At 41.0% G+C, this 20,565-nt stretch overlaps 1 protein-coding gene across 1 annotated transcript; it reads left to right on the forward strand.

The window, feature by feature from the left end:
• The first annotated feature begins 307 nt into the window (after positions 1-307).
• Positions 308-20,343, forward strand: WSB1 (WD repeat and SOCS box containing 1). Its single transcript, XM_069757804.1, has 9 exons — positions 308-534; positions 3,070-3,238; positions 6,620-6,888; positions 9,829-9,960; positions 14,228-14,328; positions 16,348-16,520; positions 16,926-17,039; positions 19,203-19,310; positions 19,439-20,343. Exons 1-9 carry the CDS (start codon positions 495-497, stop codon positions 19,599-19,601), a joined length of 1,269 nt encoding a protein of 422 aa, XP_069613905.1. The 5' UTR covers positions 308-494; the 3' UTR covers positions 19,602-20,343.
• Positions 20,344-20,565: the final 222 nt, after the last annotated feature.

The following is a 20,565-nucleotide window of genomic DNA, read 5'->3' on the forward strand; positions in this document are numbered from 1 at the left end:
GAACATCGTCTACACATACGCACACACTCATGCGCAGCAATTCTTCCGTGGACGCTCCTGGACCCCACACATTGTCCCAAGTCCCTGGCCGAACGGCACCCCACACTATGTACATGCGCACTGGTAACAAAGTCAAACAGTGACGTCGTCCAGCTCCTACTCCGGCGCCGACCACTGACTGCTGCAGAGACCAGTCCCGCCCCCTCCAGAGGCCAATTCATACGTCACGTGACCGCCTCTGTCACGCTCCTCCCCGGAGAGCGGCCAACGCCTCGAGCTCATCTTTGGCTGCGCTCAGAGTTGTGACGTCACGGCTCCGCCCACGCTCGGTTTTCGGACTGTGTGTGACTGTGTGTGTGTGAGCCATTTTGAGGTGTTGGAGTTGGAGTGCGGCGGCTTGCAGCGTATCCGTGCGGGGGAGTGCGGGGTCACACAACAGCCACAGCCTGCTTTACTGACACACGGTCTTCACTAGACGTCTGAGTTCTATTTAGATGGCAAGCTTTCCCGACTTTGTAAACGAAGATGAAATAGGTGAGTCCGCGGCGGACGTGCACCATTCATGCGGGACCATGGAAGGAGCGGACGAGCGCGGGTACCGTGCGTGACGGCTGCTCCGTGCGGCATCTCCTGGGCTAATGGGACGTAGCCCGGGCGGGAGCGGGGCCGCCTCATGCATCGTATTGTCTGAGCGAGCGGCGAGCTCCTCCATCACACGGGGCACTGCCTGTACTGTTATATATATATGTGTGTGTGTGTCAGTTGTACCGTCTGTATATGCAGGTCTATATACTGTATATGTAGTCATATTTTCAGTCTCCACATATAGTACACGTGTAAAATATATAAAATATATATATTTGTGTGTGTCACTTGTACCGTCTATATATGCAGGTCTGTATACTGTATATGTAATCGTATTTTCAGTCTCCATATATAGTACACGTTATAGATATATAGATGTGTCAGTTGAACCGTCTGTATATGTAGATCTCTGTATACTGTATATGTCATCATATTTTCCTCCGTCTCCATATATAGTACACGTTATAGATATATAGATATGTGTCAGTTGAACCGTCTGTATATGTAGATCTCTGTATACTGTATGTAATCATATTTTCCTCCGTCTCCATATATAGTACACGTTATAGATATATAGATATGTGTCAGTTGAACCGTCTGTATATGTAGATCTCTGTATACTGTATATGTCATCATATTTTCCTCCGTCTCCATATATAGTACACGTTATAGATATATAGATATGTGTCAGTTGAACCGTCTGTATATGTAGATCTCTGTATACTGTATGTAATCATATTTTCCTCCGTCTCCATATATAGTACACGTTATAGATATATAGATATGTGTCAGTTGTACCTTCTGTATATTTAGATCTCTGTATACTGTATATGTCATCATATTTTCCTCCGTCTCCATATATAGTACACGTTATAGATGTGTGTCAGTTGTACCGTCTGTATATGTAGGTCTCTGTATACTGTATGTAATCGTATTTTCAGTCTCCATATATAGTACACGTTATAGATATATAGATATGTGTCAGTTGTACCTTCTGTATATTTAGATCTCTGTATACTGTATGTCATCATATTTTCCTCCGTCTCCATATATAGTACACGTTATAGATATATAGATATGTGTCAGTTGAACCGTCTGTATATGTAGGTCTCTGTATACTGTATGTAATCGTATTTTCAGTCTCCATATATAGTACACGTTATAGATATATAGATATGTGTCAGTTGTACCTTCTGTATATTTAGATCTCTGTATACTGTATGTCATCATATTTTCCTCCGTCTCCATATATAGTACACGTTATAGATATATAGATATGTGTCAGTTGAACCGTCTGTATATGTAGATCTCTGTATACTGTATGTAATCATATTTTCCTCCGTCTCCATATATAGTACACGTTATAGATATATATATGTGTCAGTTGTACCTTCTGTATATTTAGATCTCTGTATACTGTATATGTCATCATATTTTCCTCCGTCTCCATATATAGTACACGTTATAGATGTGTGTCAGTTGTACCGTCTGTATATGTAGGTCTCTGTATACTGTATGTAATCATATTTTCAGTCTCCATATATAGTACATGTGTGAACACTAAATATTTACACACATAATGTGTTGTAGCTTTAATTTTGGGCGCAGCGTGTGAGGGTTGATCACATCCTTTCCGCCAATTCTGGGACAATCTCATGAAGTGGATGTCACATGTGTCTTTAAGGTGTAGTCCCAGCTGCTTCCATTATTCATGTTGTGCTTCCCATGTCTGTGTTCTCCCCTCCCCCACTACTCATGTGGAATTTACTTCACCTATTTCTGCTGCTTGACACTCATCCAACCAAACCACTTCATTTCTTCCCTTCCCCCTCCCCTCCCTCATTTCCACCATCCCCCATATGACACACACACACTGTGGCACGCACACAGAGCACCACCCTCCCCTCCGGAGCAGTGCTGTCCTGTCCACCATATGAGCTGCTATAGGCGCCATCCCTTCCGTTTTTATTATACTTTTCTATATGTAGATGTAATAAGTGTTAAGTTCATTATGAAGGAATATAATACTTAGTCTTCTAACTTGCTTTCACTCTGCGTTCTTGCGTACATTTGTAGGTTCAGTTGGGGCTTGCGTCTGAATACCCTGCAAAAGAGGATTTGGGCATGTGTGCTGTCAGTCCAAATCCACTCTGCCGTGCATCATTTTCTCGTGTATACACCTATTGGAGGTGGATGCCTAGACGCCGTTTATTACGTCTGAGTGTCTATCTCCAGTAGACTTGTACCCCCCTCCCCAAAAGATGATTCACACATGGTCAATGTCCACCACTATGGTCAATGGCTGTGTCAGCGCATACACCTCAATCCTGTTTTGTGTGGGGTTCGGATGCACACCCTGGCGGGACCACCGAGCTTGGGAAAGAACAAAATGTGAAAGCACCTTTAGGTATAAATACAAATATTTACAAACAGTGCAATGTATGTTCTATATTGTTATTTGTTTTCTATTTCTTTACATTGTAGCAAGATCACGGAGCATTGGGGAGCTGATATCACCGACTTCTCCATTTGAGCAGAAGTATGGCCGTGAAAATTGGACTGTGGCTTTCGCTCCAGATGGCTCCTATTTTGCTTGGTCTCAGGGTCATCGTATTGTGAAGCTAGTTCCTTGGACTCAGTGCCTTAAAAACTTGTAAGTATCTGATACGTGTGCCATTTACAGTATATAGCAATCTGCAGATAAGATCCACTGCGGGGTGGTAATTTTCTATTTGGCTGCACTGCCTGTATCAGTGGTTGGTAATTAAAGGCACAGTTAAGGTACCGTCACACTGAACGATATCGCTAGCGATCCGTGACGTTGCAGCGTCCTGGCTAGCGATATCGTGCAGTTTGACACACAGCAGCGATCAGAATCCTGCTGTGAAGTCGTTGGTCGCTGCAGAAAGTCCAGCACTTTATTTCGTCGCTGGACTTCCTGCTGACATCGCTGAATCGGCGTGTGTGACGCCGATTCAGCGATGTCTTCGCTGGTAACCAGGGTAAACATCGGGTTACTAAGCGCAGGGCCGCGCTTAGTAACCCAATGTTTACCCTGGTTACCAGCGTAAAAGTAAAAAAAAAAACACTACATACTTACCTACCGCTGTCTGTCCCTCGGCGCTCTGCTTCTCTGCCCTGTGTAAGCACAGCGGCCGGAAAGCAGAGCGGTGACGTCACTGCTCTGCTTTCCGGCCGCTGTGCTCACAGCCAGAGCAGAGAAGCACAGCGCCGAGGGTCAGACAGCGGAAGGTAAGTACGTAGTGTTTTTTTTATTTTTTACTTTTACGCTGGTAACCAGGGTAAACATCGGGTTACTAAGCGCGGCCCTGCGCTTAGTAACCCGATGTTTACCCTGGTTACCGGCATAGTTGGTCGCTGGAGAGCTGTCTGTGTGACAGCTCTCCAGCGACCAAACAGCGACGCTGCAGCGATCCGGATCGTTGTCGGTATCGCTGCAGCGTCGCTTAGTGTGACGGTACCTTTAGATGAGGCAATAATCTGGAATGCGCATACGTTAGAAGCAAGGCTGTGGTGTCGGTAAGCCTAATATCCGATTCCTCAATTTCCCTGACTCTACCCCACAGCTTTGGTCACTACTGAGCATGTACATAAAGTGCAGCACAGATTCATCTCAACTAAAAGCCGAGATCCTGAGATCAGGAATAGAACAGACATAGAACATTTTATAACTTTCCCAAATTCTTATGAAAACATTTACAACACATCCTGCACTGAACTACTGTACCCAATTTACTATATATTTTAGGAGTCAGTCCTTTTTATACCAACTCCACCAAAATGGGCACCTGACTCCACTACTCCATCGCCACAGCCCTGATTAGAAGGCTCACTTGCCGATTATCGTCTTGTGTAAATATGCCAGCCCCTCTCCTGAAGAAGGAGCAAAACACTTATTTGTCAGGTGATTGGATTGTTCTCGGTAGTACATCATCCTGTGTAAGCGGAGCATTTGCTGTCAATGATGAGATTCTGTGCGCACAGTGATTGATCATTCTGTGTGCAAAGAATTCAGATTTGTCTGTCTAGGGGTATGTTTCCACGGGGCGTATTGCTTTTTTTTAAAATTTTTTTTTTTTGCTGTGTATTGGACGCTGCGTACAATCCGCAGAGTCCAGATGTTACAGCATAGTGGAGGGGATTTTATGAAATCCCATCTCCACTATGCGCACAAACACACAAGCGCATAGGGGTGGAGCCGCATACTCATTACTGTAATGAGCGGTACCATGTGCCCGCTCAATACAGGAAGAAGCTGTCAGCACCCTGAGAACCAGGAACGTACCAGGAGCAGATGAGTATAATGGGGGCATATTCACCTGTCTCGCGTTCCACCGTCGGCACCGCTACCGCTGTGTCTTCCGCGTCCTCTATCTCTATGGTGCATCTTATGGGGCCATGTGCAGCGTTATATGGGGCAAATATTTCTATGGAGCATCTTATGGGGCCATGTGCAGCGTTATATGGGGCAAATATTTCTATGGAGCATCTTATGGGGCCATGTGCAGCATTATATGGGGGCAAATATCTCTATGGAGCATCTTAGGGGCCATAATCAGCATTTGTTCAGCATTGTATGGGGCAAATGTCTCTATGGAGCATCTTATGGGGCCATTATTAACCTTTTGCAGCATTATATGGGGCATATTTTAACATGGAGCATCTTATGGGGCCATCATAAACTGTATGGAGCATTATATGGGGCGTATTTTGTATGGAGCATTATATGGGGCCCATCATGAACTGTATGGAGCATTATATGGGGCTCCTGATTCAATATGGATATTCAAAAACACTTAACCTACTGATGTCTCAATTAATTTTACTTTTATTGATAGCTATTTTTATTTTTGACATTTACCGGTAGCTGCTGCATTTTCTACCCTAGGCTTATACTTTAGTCATTAAGTTTTCCCAGTTTTTTGTGGCAAAATTAGGGATCCCGGATTATACTCTGGTTGGCTTATACTTGAGTATATATGGTATTTCAAATAAAAATCTTTTTTCGAACCTTGTGAATGTCTGGACTAGATTTTCAATTAATTTGGCAACTCATTTGATAAATAAAAGCATGAGTTTTCATGGAAAACACAAAATTGTCAGGGCACATTTTTAAGATTACGGTATCTCAGCACAGGAACTTTTTTTTTTTTTTTTTAAACACCTCTAATTGTGGAAACTATTATTATTCCAAGATCTATTGATTAAAGTGAATTTTTCTTCTTGGGAGAACCCATTTAAGCCCCCTCAATGTCATACAGCTATTCATCCTAATCCCCCATATACATGAACACTCAGCTCCGGCAGCTGTGCATGTGTTGTGTAGGGAGAATTGCTAGTAGACAACTGTTGTGCTGATTTATCTGACATAAGAAAAACATATCCTTCATGTTGCAATCCAACTTGCCTGGCACTTCCTTCTCCCAATATCTGCCATTGGCAGAGAATCCAGACGCTGTCCACACAGACATACATGGGTTAGGTGGTTGTCTGTACTTCAGTCTAATGCATATGACGATCCTTTCTTCTATATGGGGGCTTCCACACTCTGTTTTGGCACCCTTTTATTGGTCCTGCCATTGGGGTTTATGCCCCCGCAAAATGGGATTCTGGCGTATGGCCATAGACTATAATGGTGCCAACAGAGTGAATGTACGCTCTGTCATGCATCAGTTTCGGGTGTATACGTCTACTAGAGGCGGACATCCAGATGTATTAGACTGCGTCTGGGTGTCGCCCCCAGTAGGTATACGCCCACAAATTATTCACGACTGTGTACGTTAACTCTGTCGGCCCCATTCTAGTGTATAGCTCGTCAGCATATACGCCCAAATCCAATTTTGCATGGGGTTTGGACATAAACCCCCGATGGGACCAACGAGCAGGTGCCAAAATGCAGTGTGAAAGCCCCCTAAGCTGAATATTTTGTGTGGCATTTCCATGAAAGCTTCAATTTAGTTCATTGACCTGAAGTTTTTTCTGTTTCCTATGGAAATGTGTTCTTCCTTTTCAGCGCTGCTGGCAGTACCAAGAATAGTGTAAACTTGACGACTGGAAGACTATCGAGACAGAATAGTGATGCAACACCAAGAAACAAGCCGCAAGAGCACTGCATAGACTGCGGGGACATTGTCTGGAGTTTGGCATTTGGATCATCCGTGCCTGAAAAACAAAGTCTTTGTGTGAATATAGAATGGCACCGGTTCAAGTTTGGTCAAGACCAGCTCCTGCTTGCTACAGGGCTGTGCAATGGACGCATCAAGATATGGGATGTTTATACAGGTATTTCATCAGACAAACTGTCGCGTTACTTTGCTTGGTCCATTAGACCTTTGAAACCTAGTATAATGCATATGCAGAACAAATGTTGGAGTCACGAGAATTATTACATCATGTTTAGGCCATGTTCACACAATCTGTTTTTTACTGCGGAACCGCCGCGCTTTTGCCGCTGCGGGTCCGCAGCTGTTTTCCATGCAGGGTACAGTACAATGTACCCTATGGAAAACAGGAACCGCTGTGCACATGATGCGGAAATTCACTAAAAAAGCCGCGCTGAATAGCTGCGGTAAAAAAAGGACCATGTCACTTCTTTGTGCGGAACTGCAGCGGTTCTGCACCCATTGACCTCCATTGTGAGGGTCAAACCCGCAGTAAAACCCGCAGATCAAAAAATATCTGCGGGTTTTCTGCGGTTTGTGGTGCAGAACCGCTGCAGCAGGAAGTGCGTGGGCGGAGTGTGGCTGTCCCCCCCCCCCCCCCGTGCCCTCATCTCCCCCCCTTTATACTTACCGGGCCTCCCGGTGTCCGTCCGTCTTCTCCCTGGGCGCCGCCATCTTCCAAAATGGCATGCGCAGTGCGCCTGCCGAATCTGCCGGCCGGCAGATTCATTCCAGGCACATTTTGATCACTGCGATAACCTCACAGTGATCAAAATAAAAAAAAAAGTAAATGACCCCCCCCCCCCTTTATCACCCCCATAGGTAGTAACAATAATAAAATAAATAATTTTTTTTTTTTTTTCCCCCCACACTAGGGGTAGGGTTAGGGTATTTTCAGCCATTTTAACCCTAAAAAAACTTCCTAGAAAACACACAGACTCTGCAGAGAAAACTGCATAAAAAACCGCACTAAAAACCGCATTAAAAAAACGCACCTGCGTTTTCTGCCAAGAGCTGCGGTTTTTAGTGCAGAAAAAACAGCAGGGAAATCAGAAACGTGTGAACATGGCCTTAATGTCTTTGGCCAATACTGTTTTACCTCAAATGATACATGCTTGTGATCCACTATGCAGAAAATGGTCTCACAATCAGCCCTTGACCAGTGCGTATTCTTGCTCCTGGTGTATTTTGAAACATATGAAATAGGACAAATATAGAATATTGCTGTAACCATCAGAAAACTGTTTGCCGCTCACACTTTTATTAATGTACTACACGCAGGCTAAACAAATTTACATATAGAATAAGAATGTGACTACAGGTTAGGAGATGTAGTCTCCCCCTGCCACCGTCTGATGCTTATAGCACCACTCTCCCAAAGGTTTGTTCTCTTATAGTTTATTAGATGTGTGACTGCATTTATTCAGTTTTGGTTTCTGTGCAAAGTAAGGTTTCTCTTTCATTGGAACAACATCCTGCCCACATTAAAGTTGTGTTACTGACTTTAGACCTTCTGTAATGAGCCATGTACAAATGAATTCTAATACAGCAATATTAGGGTGCTGCTGCACCCGATAGGATACTTGTGAAACCCTATGACAGATGCACAGAAATTTGGTCACATTTTTACCCTTAATTGGTATTGGAAGCTAATAGGGTCATATAATGGAAGCAGTGCTGAAAAATGAGTTTTTCCTTAGCAGCGTGCCTACTTCAGCCGTCAGGTTAATTCTGTTTATAGTATTTGTTTACTTGTAGTAAACAATTAACTATGTTGTAAATATTCATAAGGTTGTCCTTCAGATAGTCTGTGATGGCTTCCTACCTATGGCCCTCAAAACTACTAGTTAGGGCATGCCTGGGGTTGGTTTCATAAAAGCTGTAGAGCCAGATTACAAGAACCACTGGTGTATTTAATCATTTATGTATGATGTGAACAACTGAGATTGGGTGGCTTCTTGCCTTTTTCCAGGGCTGGTCATGCGGATTGTAAGAGGAGGAAGGATAGATATAAAGATAATTACAGTCAAGGCTTCTGAAGTACGAGAAACAAAATTTATTTCAGTGATACGTGGCTTTTAGAAGACAAATCTGCACTGAGGCTAGTTTGAGGCAACCATAATATTACATTTTAGCATCTGTATTGTGACTAGAAGACAACCTCCCCTAAGTACTATTGCATTGTATCAACATAGAACAGAAAGTTTGTAGGTTTGGAGTCCAGATCTTGCAGCTGTATTACTGCTATCTACTGGTCTTTATATTGAAAGGGTTTTACGATCTCCTAAAGTGATGGCATATCCTCAGAATGTGATCCCGCTTCAGTTGCCTGCAAAGCTAGTTGCCTGGGGGCCACTGGAGAGAAGCTATTTGCTTTCTCCGAACTGGTAGGGGTCCCAAGTTGGACCCAGCAATCACAACATAATGGCGTATCCTGGCTGTTTGCCATCACTTTGAGATGGGGAAACATCAAGGACTAAAGTACAAGTTACACTATAAACCAGAGATGTTTGCAGAATAATCAAATGGCTACATAATGTTGAACTTTTTGTGCTTATGGTTTTCATATCAATCAGTGATAACTCTGACGTGAAAGGATGGTAAATACGAGGTGATGCACCTTACACTGCGACTTACTGATAACTACAAAGATATAGTAGTTTGTTTTTAATATTGTGTTTTTTGACTCGGCGTTAACTCGCCTGCGATGTGGGATTACAATATGCAGCATGTAAATTTCTGTTGCACAGACGCTAGTCTCGGCAAGATAATACATTTCCACTATAGATGTCTATCGGATGCGGTAAATCTGCATTGTTCTGTTCAGTGAACACGTGGATTTACCTGCGTGATTAGGACGCAGCAGAGATATGATGCTTCCAAAGCGCTACTACTTCCTAATCATGGAAACGTAGCATAACTCTACAGTTTAGACTTGGTTACAGGTTTTCTTTAAATTAAGATTTATGAAATCCCTTTTGGTTGTGTTTAAAATAAGTAAATTAAGTAAATGCATTTGGTTTTGATAGGAATTTTTGTTTTTAATTTTTCTTCTCCCTAGGGAAGCTTCTCCTTAATCTGATGGATCATGCCGAAATTGTTAGAGACCTGACATTTGCGCCAGACGGCAGCCTTATACTGGTTTCTGCTTCCAGAGACAAAACTCTTAGGGTGTGGGACCTAAAGGATGATGGTATGTTCCACTAACATTTTGATGAACTAGGTCTAAAAGCAAGCAATATAGCTAGACATACATGAGGTTTCCTTTAAATGCTTTTTGAGCCTTTCAACAGGAAATACGGTAGATTTCAATTCCTATAACGCTGCCATGCAGTAAGCCAAACGCATAATAAAGGAAAGCTGCACTCTAAACTTCAGGAAAAGATTGTGATTCGTTCACCCAAGCTTCTGAGTCATTTATGCTACATTTCATCTCCTCTATAGAGCCGTTTACAAGCACAAATAGAGCAATTTCAGTGACATTTTACACCTACAAATCCATTGTCACTTAAGATAATGATATTAATACTGTAAAATAAAGTGTGCATTACATATAATTGATGAAGTGAATCCCAACTATGCAGTGTCCATTAAAAAAAGTGGCTACAAATCTGCTTGAACATCTGTGCTTAAATGGCAAATTAATTAAAGGGCCGTCCGGCCTTAGACTACAAGTCTGTAGTCACTCCATGTAACTACAGATGTGAGTCCTCACATAGCGTGCAGTGCACACTGTGGGGATTCTCTGGGAGCCGCAGTCATGTGACAAAAATTGCATACTTTCGGCCACACTCCAAACACTCGCTCACTACTCTGGAAATGATTGAGGCCATGCAGATCTATCCGATTCGTGACTGTATGTATGTACATACTTGTGGTCACCCTCCCAACGTCGGAGAATCCTCACAGTGGGCAGTGCGTGTGATGTGAGGATTCACTACAGTCATGGCCAAAATTTTTGAGAATGACACCAAAATCATATTTTCACATGTTCTGCTGCCCTCTGGTTTTTATTAGTGTTTGTCTGATGTTTATATCACATACAGAAATATAGTTGCAATCATATTATGAGTACCAATAGGTTATATTGACAGTTAGAATGAGTTAATGCAGCAAGCCAATATTTGCAGTGTTGACCCTTCTTCAAGACCTCTGCAATTCTCCCTGGCATGCTCTCAATCAACTTATGGACCAAATCCTGACTGATAGCAGTCCATTCTTGCAAAATCAATGCTTGCATTTTGCCAGAATTTGTTGGTTTTTGTTTGTCCACCCGTCTCTTGATGATTGACCACAAGTTCTCAATGGGATTAAGATCTGGGGAGTTTCCAGGCCATGGACCCCAAATCTCTGTTTTGTTCCATGAGCCATTTAGTTATCACCTTTGCTTTATGGCAAGGTGCTCCATCATGCTGGAAAAGACATTGTTGGGCACCAAACTGCTCTTGGACGGTTGGGAGAAGTTGCTCTTGGAGGACATTCTGGTACCATGCTTTATTCATGGCTGTGTTTTTAGGCAAGACTGTGAGTGAGCCGATTCCCTTGGCTGAGAAGCAACCCCACACATGAATGGTTTCAGGATGCTTTACAGTTGGCATGAGACAAGACTGGTGGTAGCGCTCACCTCTTCTTCTCCGAATAAGCTGTTTTCCAGATGTCCCAAACAATCGAAAAGGGGATTCATCAGAGAAAATGACTTTGCCCCAGTCCTCAGCAGTCCACTCCCTGTACCTTTTGCAGAATGTCAGTCGGTCCCTGATGTTTTTTCTGGAGAGAAGTGGCTTCTTTGCTGCCCTCCTTGAAACCAGGCCTTGCTCAAAGAGTCTCCGCCTCACAGTGCGTGCAGGAGCACTCACACCAGCCTGCTGCCATTCCTGATCAAGCTCGGCACTGCTGGTAGTCCGATCCTGCAGCTGAAACAGTTTTAAGATACGGTCCTGGTGCTTGCTGGTCTTTCTTGGGCGCCCTGGAGCCTTTTTGACAACAATGGAAGCTCTCTCCTTGAAGTTCTTGATGATGCGATAGATTGTTGACTGAGGTGCAATCTTTGTAGCTGCGATACTCTTCCCTGTTAGGCCATTTTTGTGCAGTGCAATGATGGCTGCACGTGTTTCTTTAGAGATAACCATGGTTAACTGAAGAGAAACAATGATACCAAGCACAAGCCTCCTTTTAAAGTGTACAGTGATGTCATTCTTACTTAATCATGACTGATTGATCGCCAGCCCTGTCCTCAACACCCACACCTGTGTTAATGGAAAAATCAATAAAACGATGTTAGCTGCTCCTTTTAAGGCAGGACTGCAATGATGTTGAAATGTGTTTTGGGGGTTAAAGTTCATTTTCTTGACTTTGCAAGTACAGTAATTGCTGTTAAGCTGATCACTCTGACATTCAGGAGTATATACAAATTGCCGTTAGAAAAAATGAAGCAGTAGACTTTGGAAAAATTTATTTGTCGCATTCTCAAAATTTTTGTCCATGACTGTAGTCTTTAGTCACAAAGCTGACTAAAAACTTGTAGCCTGAGACCGGACAACTCCTTTTATATCATCTACATTTATGCATGGGTATGCAGATGTTTAGTCATGTTTTATTACGTCAACATTGCCTGCTTGGGACTTGCCTTATTAATATCTATTTATGGCATGTAAATGGTGCACTAATGTATTAATGTTTTATATAATATCTTAATTGACACAATGGATGTGCCTATATCAAAAGCTCCCAGGCTTTCTAGGCAAGTTCCCACGATCTATAAACAGCCAGCAGAGGGCGCCTCACCGCAAATGAAGCTAAATATAGCTCATTGATCTATATTTAGACTCATTCCCCGGGGTTTTGCAGCGAGGAGCAGCCTGCATTAGCAAAGCTCCTTGCTGCAAAATGTTTTAACCCCTTCAGAAGGATTTACATCGTTGGACGTTACAGATCTGCGGAGGGTAAGTATATTGTTGGTTTATTATGTTTTTTCTTTCACAGAACGAGGGTCTTCAGTGACTGGATTGGGCGTAGAATAAAATACTCCAACAACCATTGTTTTTATTTCATTAAAATTTTAAATAATGTGTTTGTGTTTTATTTAACCCTTCCATTCAATTGGATTAATAATGGATAGGTGTCATAATTGACGCCTCTCCATTATTAATTAGGCTTAATGTCACCTTACAATAGCAAGGTGGCATTAACCCTTCATTACTCCATATCCCACCGCTACACGGGAATGGGAAGAGAGTGGCCAAGTGCCAGAATAGGCGCATCTTCCAGATGTGCCTTTTCTGGGGTGGCTGGGGGCAGATGTTTTTAGCCGGGGGGGGCCAATAACCATGGACCCTCTCCAGGCTATTAATATCTGCCCTCAGTCACTGGCTTTACTACTCTGGCGGAGAAAATTGCGCGGGAGCCCACGCCAATTTTTTCCGCCATTTAACCCTTTATTTTAAGAGCTAGAACGGCCAAATTTTGCAGATACACACTACTGACATTAGTAGTGTGGAATCTGCAAAAAAAATGGAGAGAAGACATGGTTTACTGTATGTAAACCATGTCTCAAATCATGTCGGGGTTTAGGAAGGAGAAAGAAAAAGCCGGTAATTGAATTACCGGCTTTCAAGCTGTATAGCGCTGGAAAAAATATTAATATATATACATATATGTGTCTAATGACATATATATATATATATATATATATATATATATATATATATATATATATATATATATATATATATATATATATATATATATATATATATATATATATATATATATATATATAATTTTTTTTTTTTTTTCTTTTTGGGACACATGGATCATTTCTATAGCGGTATGTTGGTTTTGCAAGCCTGCGAGAAAACCACGCAGTACGGATGCTATACGGATTACATACGGAGGATGCCATGCGCAAAAAACGCTGACACACCCTGCCTACGGAGGAGCTACGGACCACTATTTTCGGGACATTTCAGCGTATTACGGCCGTAATATACGGACCTTATTTTCATACGCTGAGTGTGAAGCCGGCCAAAGGAGGCTGGATTTTTATAAACCTGGGAAATTTGCATCAACTGGCTTTTCCTAACGATGATGGTGAACAACCCATAACCCTAACAGGTTAATTAAGGTCTGAAACCTTGGTCAAAGTTATCGGATCACACAAATCTCCAAGGGTGCCCACTCCTTTGCATCAGCCCATTTTCCTTTTTGTAATTTTTAAAATGTAAAAAAATGACAATTTTTTTTTATTTTTGTTGTTGCTTAAAATACATAGGAAATGTGTCCGCTTTAACTTTAGGCATTTTACTGATAATTTCATCTTTAACTCTTAAATAAACTGTTCACAATGACAGTAATTTTGACCAGGGTTGCCAAAACTTTTACATGCCACTATGATTTTGATTTCTTTTTTTTTTCTCTTTAATTTTAGAAATTGAAATGAGTTGTTTTGTGCTTTATTTTAGGCAATATGATGAAAGTGTTAAGAGGACATCAGAACTGGGTTTATTGCTGTGCATTTTCCCCTGACTCCTCGATGCTGTGTTCTGTCGGAGCTGGGAAAGCTGTAGGTTTCAAAGTTCCTTATTTCTACATGTTTGTCAAATCACAAAGTATTACTTTTGTAATCAACCTAAGATTGTGCTCAGTGTCTTGAATGATTTTTAGCACATTAATTTGAAAAATGATGCATGGTGGAACGTGCTGAAAGCTGGCATAAATAATCATAACTTGTACTGCTTTTGGCAAGCCAGTCCATTTCTGAAACCTGTAATGAGTAATTTGCCAGAATCCATTCACTGTCATCGGCCTCATACCTTGCTTTGCACATGCTAATATAATTAAGATACGAGTCTATAGCATATGGTTCTGGAAATGCACATTTTATAGTAATGATGATGAAATCATATTGCATTATTATATGCCATATTTTAGATGATGACCTACTGCTGTAAATAAAAGCAGTGCAGGTGCTGCTCCTGGAATTTGCCCTTATGGCGCCAATATATTAAGTTGTTTAAAATGTATTAAATTACCTATTAAAGGGAATGCGTCAGCAGGTTTTTGCCAAACAGTGGATGTGGGAACAGACACCATGACTATTTGGCCTACTGCTGGGTAGTCCAGACCCACCTCCAAAATTGAGTGGCAGGTTTCTGTGTATAGTGTCTGTAAGCAGTAGAGTGGACGGAGTTATACAGAGCTCGGTATTCAGGGTGTTAGATCTGTAGCAGAGAAAGCAGTTTTTGATCAAAACTGCAACAACCAGCAAAAGATACGATCTATCGTTGCGATTATGGTCTCTGCTCCCACATGCTCTCATATTCTGTAGCAAAATATGTGACAGATTCCTCTTAATAGGATTGCACACTTTGTTTTTTTTTCGTTGTAATTTTGAGCATTTGCGTGTAATTGCCTTTACTCCAAAGGAGCAGTTCACACCTAAAATTTAGCCTATATGGTTGTTGACATTGTTTGTTAACCCAATGTTATTATAGGCTGTGTGTTTTCCATAAGCTTCTTGCTTTCCCTGTCACAGGTGGTGGCAGAAATATGGGTGTGATTGAGGTTAAGTTGGCACCACACAAAGGAGAGCACAGTGGTGTTAGCTGGGCAGAGAGTGGCATCTCTGGCTACCAGGCTGGGGGCGACCAATGCCATAGGACGAAGTAACCTTGCAATCGACTGCAAGGTGTACTGTACGTACGCAGGTGCTGGTTGATGTCCACTTTCTGCTTTTTCTTTTATTTTTGCTGTTGTATTTTGTTTCTATTTCTTTTTGATTATTTTTAAGGTCATAACTGCTTTATTCTTATACTCAAGTAAAATGAAGTTCCTAATGAACTAATAAGTAACTTTTCTTAATTATAAAATATAGACTCTAACCATAATCTAAATAACCATTCTGTTTCCCTCAACTTGGCTTTCGAACATTGGCAGTCACGTAGAAATTGTGGCTTGCCACTCAGTATAGCTTTTAGATCATAGCCCTATCGTTTCCACACACTTTCATTATTAAGTAAAATGAGCCTTTAGTTTGTGTATTGTTAGTTATTGTCTTGTTTGCCAAAAGTGTTTTCTTTTGGCTGTCAACCTTCTCTTTTCTTGCAGTATCTGTTTCTCTTCCTGGGCTCACGTTGGTGATTCAAGCCTTTTGTAAACAAGTGAACTTATTCTCTCAAAGGGGGTACTACTGGAGTAACCATATGATAACTTACTATTCTGTTTAAATAATTAGTTTTATACTTCGCAAACAGGGGTTGTAATGTAGAACCCAACTGTTAAATTAAAAGCAAACTGAACTCATTTATGTTTTTTATATTGTGCATTTTATAGAACTTGCTTCTAGCTGTAACATTTTAACTTGAGCTGATTTTATTTATTTTTTTTTTTTAATTTATTTATTTTTTAGTTTTGCATGCCTTCTCTATATAATGTTATCCCATTAATATACTGGGTATGACACTGAGCAAGTAATGTAATTTTACTGTAACTAAATTCATAGTAAAAATATTTTAGTTAGTTTCCTAGATTTGGCTGTTAAGTTTCCAGTACATAGACTGTAACAACTGTCTTTTGATTTTAGGTCTTTCTATGGGACATGGATAAATATACAATGATCCGTAAGCTTGAAGGACACCACAATGATGTGGTAGCTTGTGAATTCTCTCCTGATGGAGCTTTGTTGGCTACTGCATCGTATGACACCAGAGTTTATGTCTGGGATCCCCATATTGGGTCTATTCTTTTTGAACTTGGGTATGTAAATCCTAGAATCAAAAGTAGATGATCACCTAATGTCAGTGTAACATTAATTCCTTCTTAATATAATTGTCCTTAGACTGCATTTTTCATTTAAAGGGACACTTCAGGCAATAACCAATACAATGTGTTCTAGTATGAAGTACGAGGGCGCTGTGCATAATATAGTTACTATCGTGCAGCTCCTGTTTTATGCACCTCACTGTCTGATCCTGTGCGGAGCGAAACATATAGGAGCCAATACCCGCTTTGAACCATGGCCTCACTTTTCACCATAGTTGGTTGACCTACTGACACTGTATGGTGTTGATGACTTGTTAGAAAAATTTCTGTCCATCTTATAGTTTAAGTTCTTAAAACTCTTTTCTAAATCAAAACTGATTTTTTTTTTTTCCTTTTCAGGCATTTATATCCCCCACCAACACCCATTTTTGCAGGCGGAGATAATGGTCGCTGGGTGAGATCAGTCTCATTTAGCCATGATGGGGTACATATTGCAAGTCTTGCTGATGATAAGTAAGTTAAATTTTTTTTTTCATGTAGTCTGTTTCTGGCATTTCCAGAAGCTTAGACACCTTACGTAGATTGAGAGTAAAGGGAAAATAATAGTAATATATATTTAGTATTTTTCTTCATGCCTAACAATTTTCATTTTAACGGGGCTGTTTGTCAGGAGCTGCTTGCATGTACAACATTTTCTTTTCCAAAAATGGGTGATTTTTATAGTTACCAGTTATTTTATTAAAATAAAATGTGACAATTTAGGACCCTTATCAATAATGTCCATTTCTCATACAATGGAGACTTAGATTAGACCTGGGGTGCACAACCTTTTGCCATCTTTTTCTACTTTAAGGTGCTGCAATAAAACTTCCCATCTCCAAGATCCTATCCAAATTTGTAGTAGGTGTAATATTAGCAAATACCTCTAATTAGAAATCTTCTGATTCTACTGCATGGATTGCAGTAGCTTAGGTATCCATGGTTATATGACCACTCATATAGTGACAGTTGGCTGTTAGTGGACGTAACCATGGATACCTAAGCTACTGAAATCTACTGTAAGTGACATAGCGAATCAGAAGAATTATAGTATATTTCTAATTGGAGGTATTTGCTTATTTGAAACACCTGAAAAAAATGCAAAACATTGTATCTACCCCAAAATGGTATAAACACGTCAGCTCAGGACACAAAAACAAGGCGCCGTCTATCCCCATTGGAAGAAAAGTTATAGCTCTTGGGGGAAAAAAGGGGCAGAAAAAAATGGCGCAAAAAAAAAAAACCTGGAAATTTGGCATGTTGGGAAGGTGGATGAAATAGGCCAATAAATGCTAGCTGGTATCTTGTATGTAGCTGGCGGTTAATTGACAGCCGCAGTGGCCAGTGTTAATCGGCTCATAGTCACATGGAATACCTGCTTTCTCTTGCAGGTCGGCTCATCTGCCCTTGTGTAGTAGCGGGTTCATGAGATTGCCAAGCCCTAACCCCATTGCCTGCTAAGCTCCACCGCTTTACCAGACTGGGCTGGTGAAAAAAAAAAATGGAGGACATACAGAGGAACAGAATATTATATAAGTAGAGGAGAAACATCCCTCCTCCTCTCCAGCAGGTGCCAAGTGCCTGTAGAAGCTCCTATCACACACAGCAGGGATATAGTTGTGTGATAGCGGCTTCACAGTAACCAATGAGCGTTCCCCTCTGCAGTGAAGGAAAATGCTGGTTGGCTACTGAGCCGCACTGGAGCCCCCGATCCTCATTGTTCTGGCAGTGAGCTAGACCCAGCGAATCACACAGGATTGCCATCAGCTGTTTCTGGTCAATACTGAGCGGTCTGCAGCCAGCGGCAGGGTGTACTGCGTGTGGCCTACAGACTGTAGGTTGTGCAACCCTGGACTAGACAGACTTGTGTAGAACATCTTTACACAGTGCAAGCTTTGGGCATACTCAGATGGCTGTATAAATCGGGTAGGGAGAGCCGCCGGCCAGTCTGAGCGTTGTTCCTATCTCTGACCAATTTTATATGGCAGTCTGAGTGCTACCTTAGACTGTTGGCCTACTTTGTGCCAAAAATTTGCTTTTGCTGCAAAGTATTGCCCATTAAATCACACCCCTTTTCAAACAGGAAAGAAATATATCTTGGTACCGTGTTAGCCAGTGGATAGAAAAATATTTAGAATTGAGAGTCCTCAGTGGTTGATACCTTTTTAATGGCTAACTGAAAAGATGGTAACAAATTGCAAGCTTTTGAGACTACACAGGTCTCTTCATCAGGCAAAGACTAAAACAAATTCTGAAGAATCACATATTTATGCACAACATAGTATAGGAAAAAAAAAAAAAAATACTATGTTGTGCATAAATATGTGATTCTTCAGAATTTGTTTTAGTCTTTGCCTGATGAAGAGACCTGTGTAGTCTCGAAAGCTTGCAATTTGTTACCATCTTTTCAGTTAGCCATTAAAAGGTATCAACCACTGAGGACTCTCACCCCTTTTCAAAGGCACAGGAAATGTCTAAAACATGCAATGAATATGGTGCAAGTCATGAAGGAGTTTTGGCATAATATGCACTAGAATTGTGGCACATTTAGCTTGAATATGTCAATATAGACAGGTGTATTTGTATACAATGATATGTTGCTATTTATTCCTATTTTATTTTTCTCTGGAATTGTAGGTTAGTAAGATTTTGGCGTATCGATCGCTCACACCCTGTTGAAGTTGCACCTCTAAATAAAGGTCTTTGCTGTGCCTTTTCTACTGATGGCAGTGTTCTAGCTGCTGGGTAAGATATTAAGTATTTTGTCTATTAACCTTTAATGGCTTTGTTTTATCACATGCATGTTTCTTTGTAGAGAAAACATTTGATTTCAAACATCCGCTTACATCATCTATTTGTCGTTTCTTTAACAGAACTCAGGATGGAAATGTGCACTTTTGGGCTACACCCTCTTATGTTTCCAGCCTTCAGCACTTATGTCGTATGGCAATAAGAAGAGTCATGACTACAAATCAAGTCCAGAAGCTGCCAGTGCCTCCAAAAGTCATGGAGTTTCTCTCTTACCAAATAATCTAGGGGACTTTTTTGGTTTTCTATAAACTGTTTCCACTTCTTTAAAACTGGCAACACATGAATGCATTACAAGCTTTATGCATTAAATGTTACAACCTATTTAAAATGCAGTATTTAAACATTTTATGCATTTCTGATCACTCTGAGCTTTAATTGTGATTTAGGAGTGTATGACATCCCTACAAGTTATAATTGGATTGTGAACATACAATTTTACAACTGTGAACCTGTAAATACGTGTATGCTGCTATGTGTGCATTTCTGCTTAATGCTATAGACCTGTTTTACAGGGTATGGCTGGCTTGTAGTTACAGCGTCCTTTTCTTTTTGTTAAAGCAGTGTAAGTGTCTGTTGGAAGTTACTGTGCACTTGGTGGTTTCATGGGTGGAAAGATATTGGATTGGCTAAACTTTTTTTTTTTTTTTTAGCTTTTCCAAGAAGTAAAAGGCAAAAAGTTTTTTTCCATATCATTGCGCAAGTTGTAACTAGGATTGGTAAATGTTGGGGTTTTTTGTAATTGAGGGTAGATTGTGCCACAACATCCTCCTGTATGTACCCCCATGTATTTAATAACGGGGCCTATTTTGGTTAGCTGCCAAAGATGAGCAAAGTGTTCGCTGTTGCCTTCTGCTGTTTATTTGCACATGCTGGTCTACTGAATGTATGCAGTGCTTATAATTCTAACCATATATTTTACTTTAATTTTGCCAAAATGTCTATAAATAAACACAGTTTTGTATAAAAATGTGTCCCTTTTTTTTCATTGAAATCCGTTTGCACTTTTGCAAAGGATTGCTAAATGTGTGATTGAATTTACGTCCATTTTTCATTGAGATTGAACAGTATTCAGCTAAGTTAACACTATACAGTTTTTGTGATGCCTCTTTTTATACTTGTCTTTTGCCTATACTTTTCTTCTGGCATATACTTGCATGCAGCAGATCTGTTGAAGAAATTGTGACACCTG

This window comes from Ranitomeya imitator, chromosome 3, assembly GCF_032444005.1.
Source record: "Ranitomeya imitator isolate aRanImi1 chromosome 3, aRanImi1.pri, whole genome shotgun sequence".
In the NCBI taxonomy this organism is placed as follows: domain Eukaryota; kingdom Metazoa; phylum Chordata; class Amphibia; order Anura; family Dendrobatidae; genus Ranitomeya; species Ranitomeya imitator.

What these genes read in the sequence shown, in the direction of transcription:
- WSB1 (XM_069757804.1), top strand. Translation starts at nt 495, where the DNA reads ATGGCAAGCTTTCCCGACTTTGTAAACGAAGATGAAATAG. An exon ending in GTGGGACCTAAAGGATGATG is followed by an intron (nt 9,961 to 14,227) that starts GTATGTTCCACT and finishes GCTTTATTTTAG; the next exon opens with GCAATATGATGAAAGTGTTA. An exon ending in GGCAGTGTTCTAGCTGCTGG is followed by an intron (nt 19,311 to 19,438) that starts GTAAGATATTAA and finishes TTTCTTTAACAG; the next exon opens with AACTCAGGATGGAAATGTGC.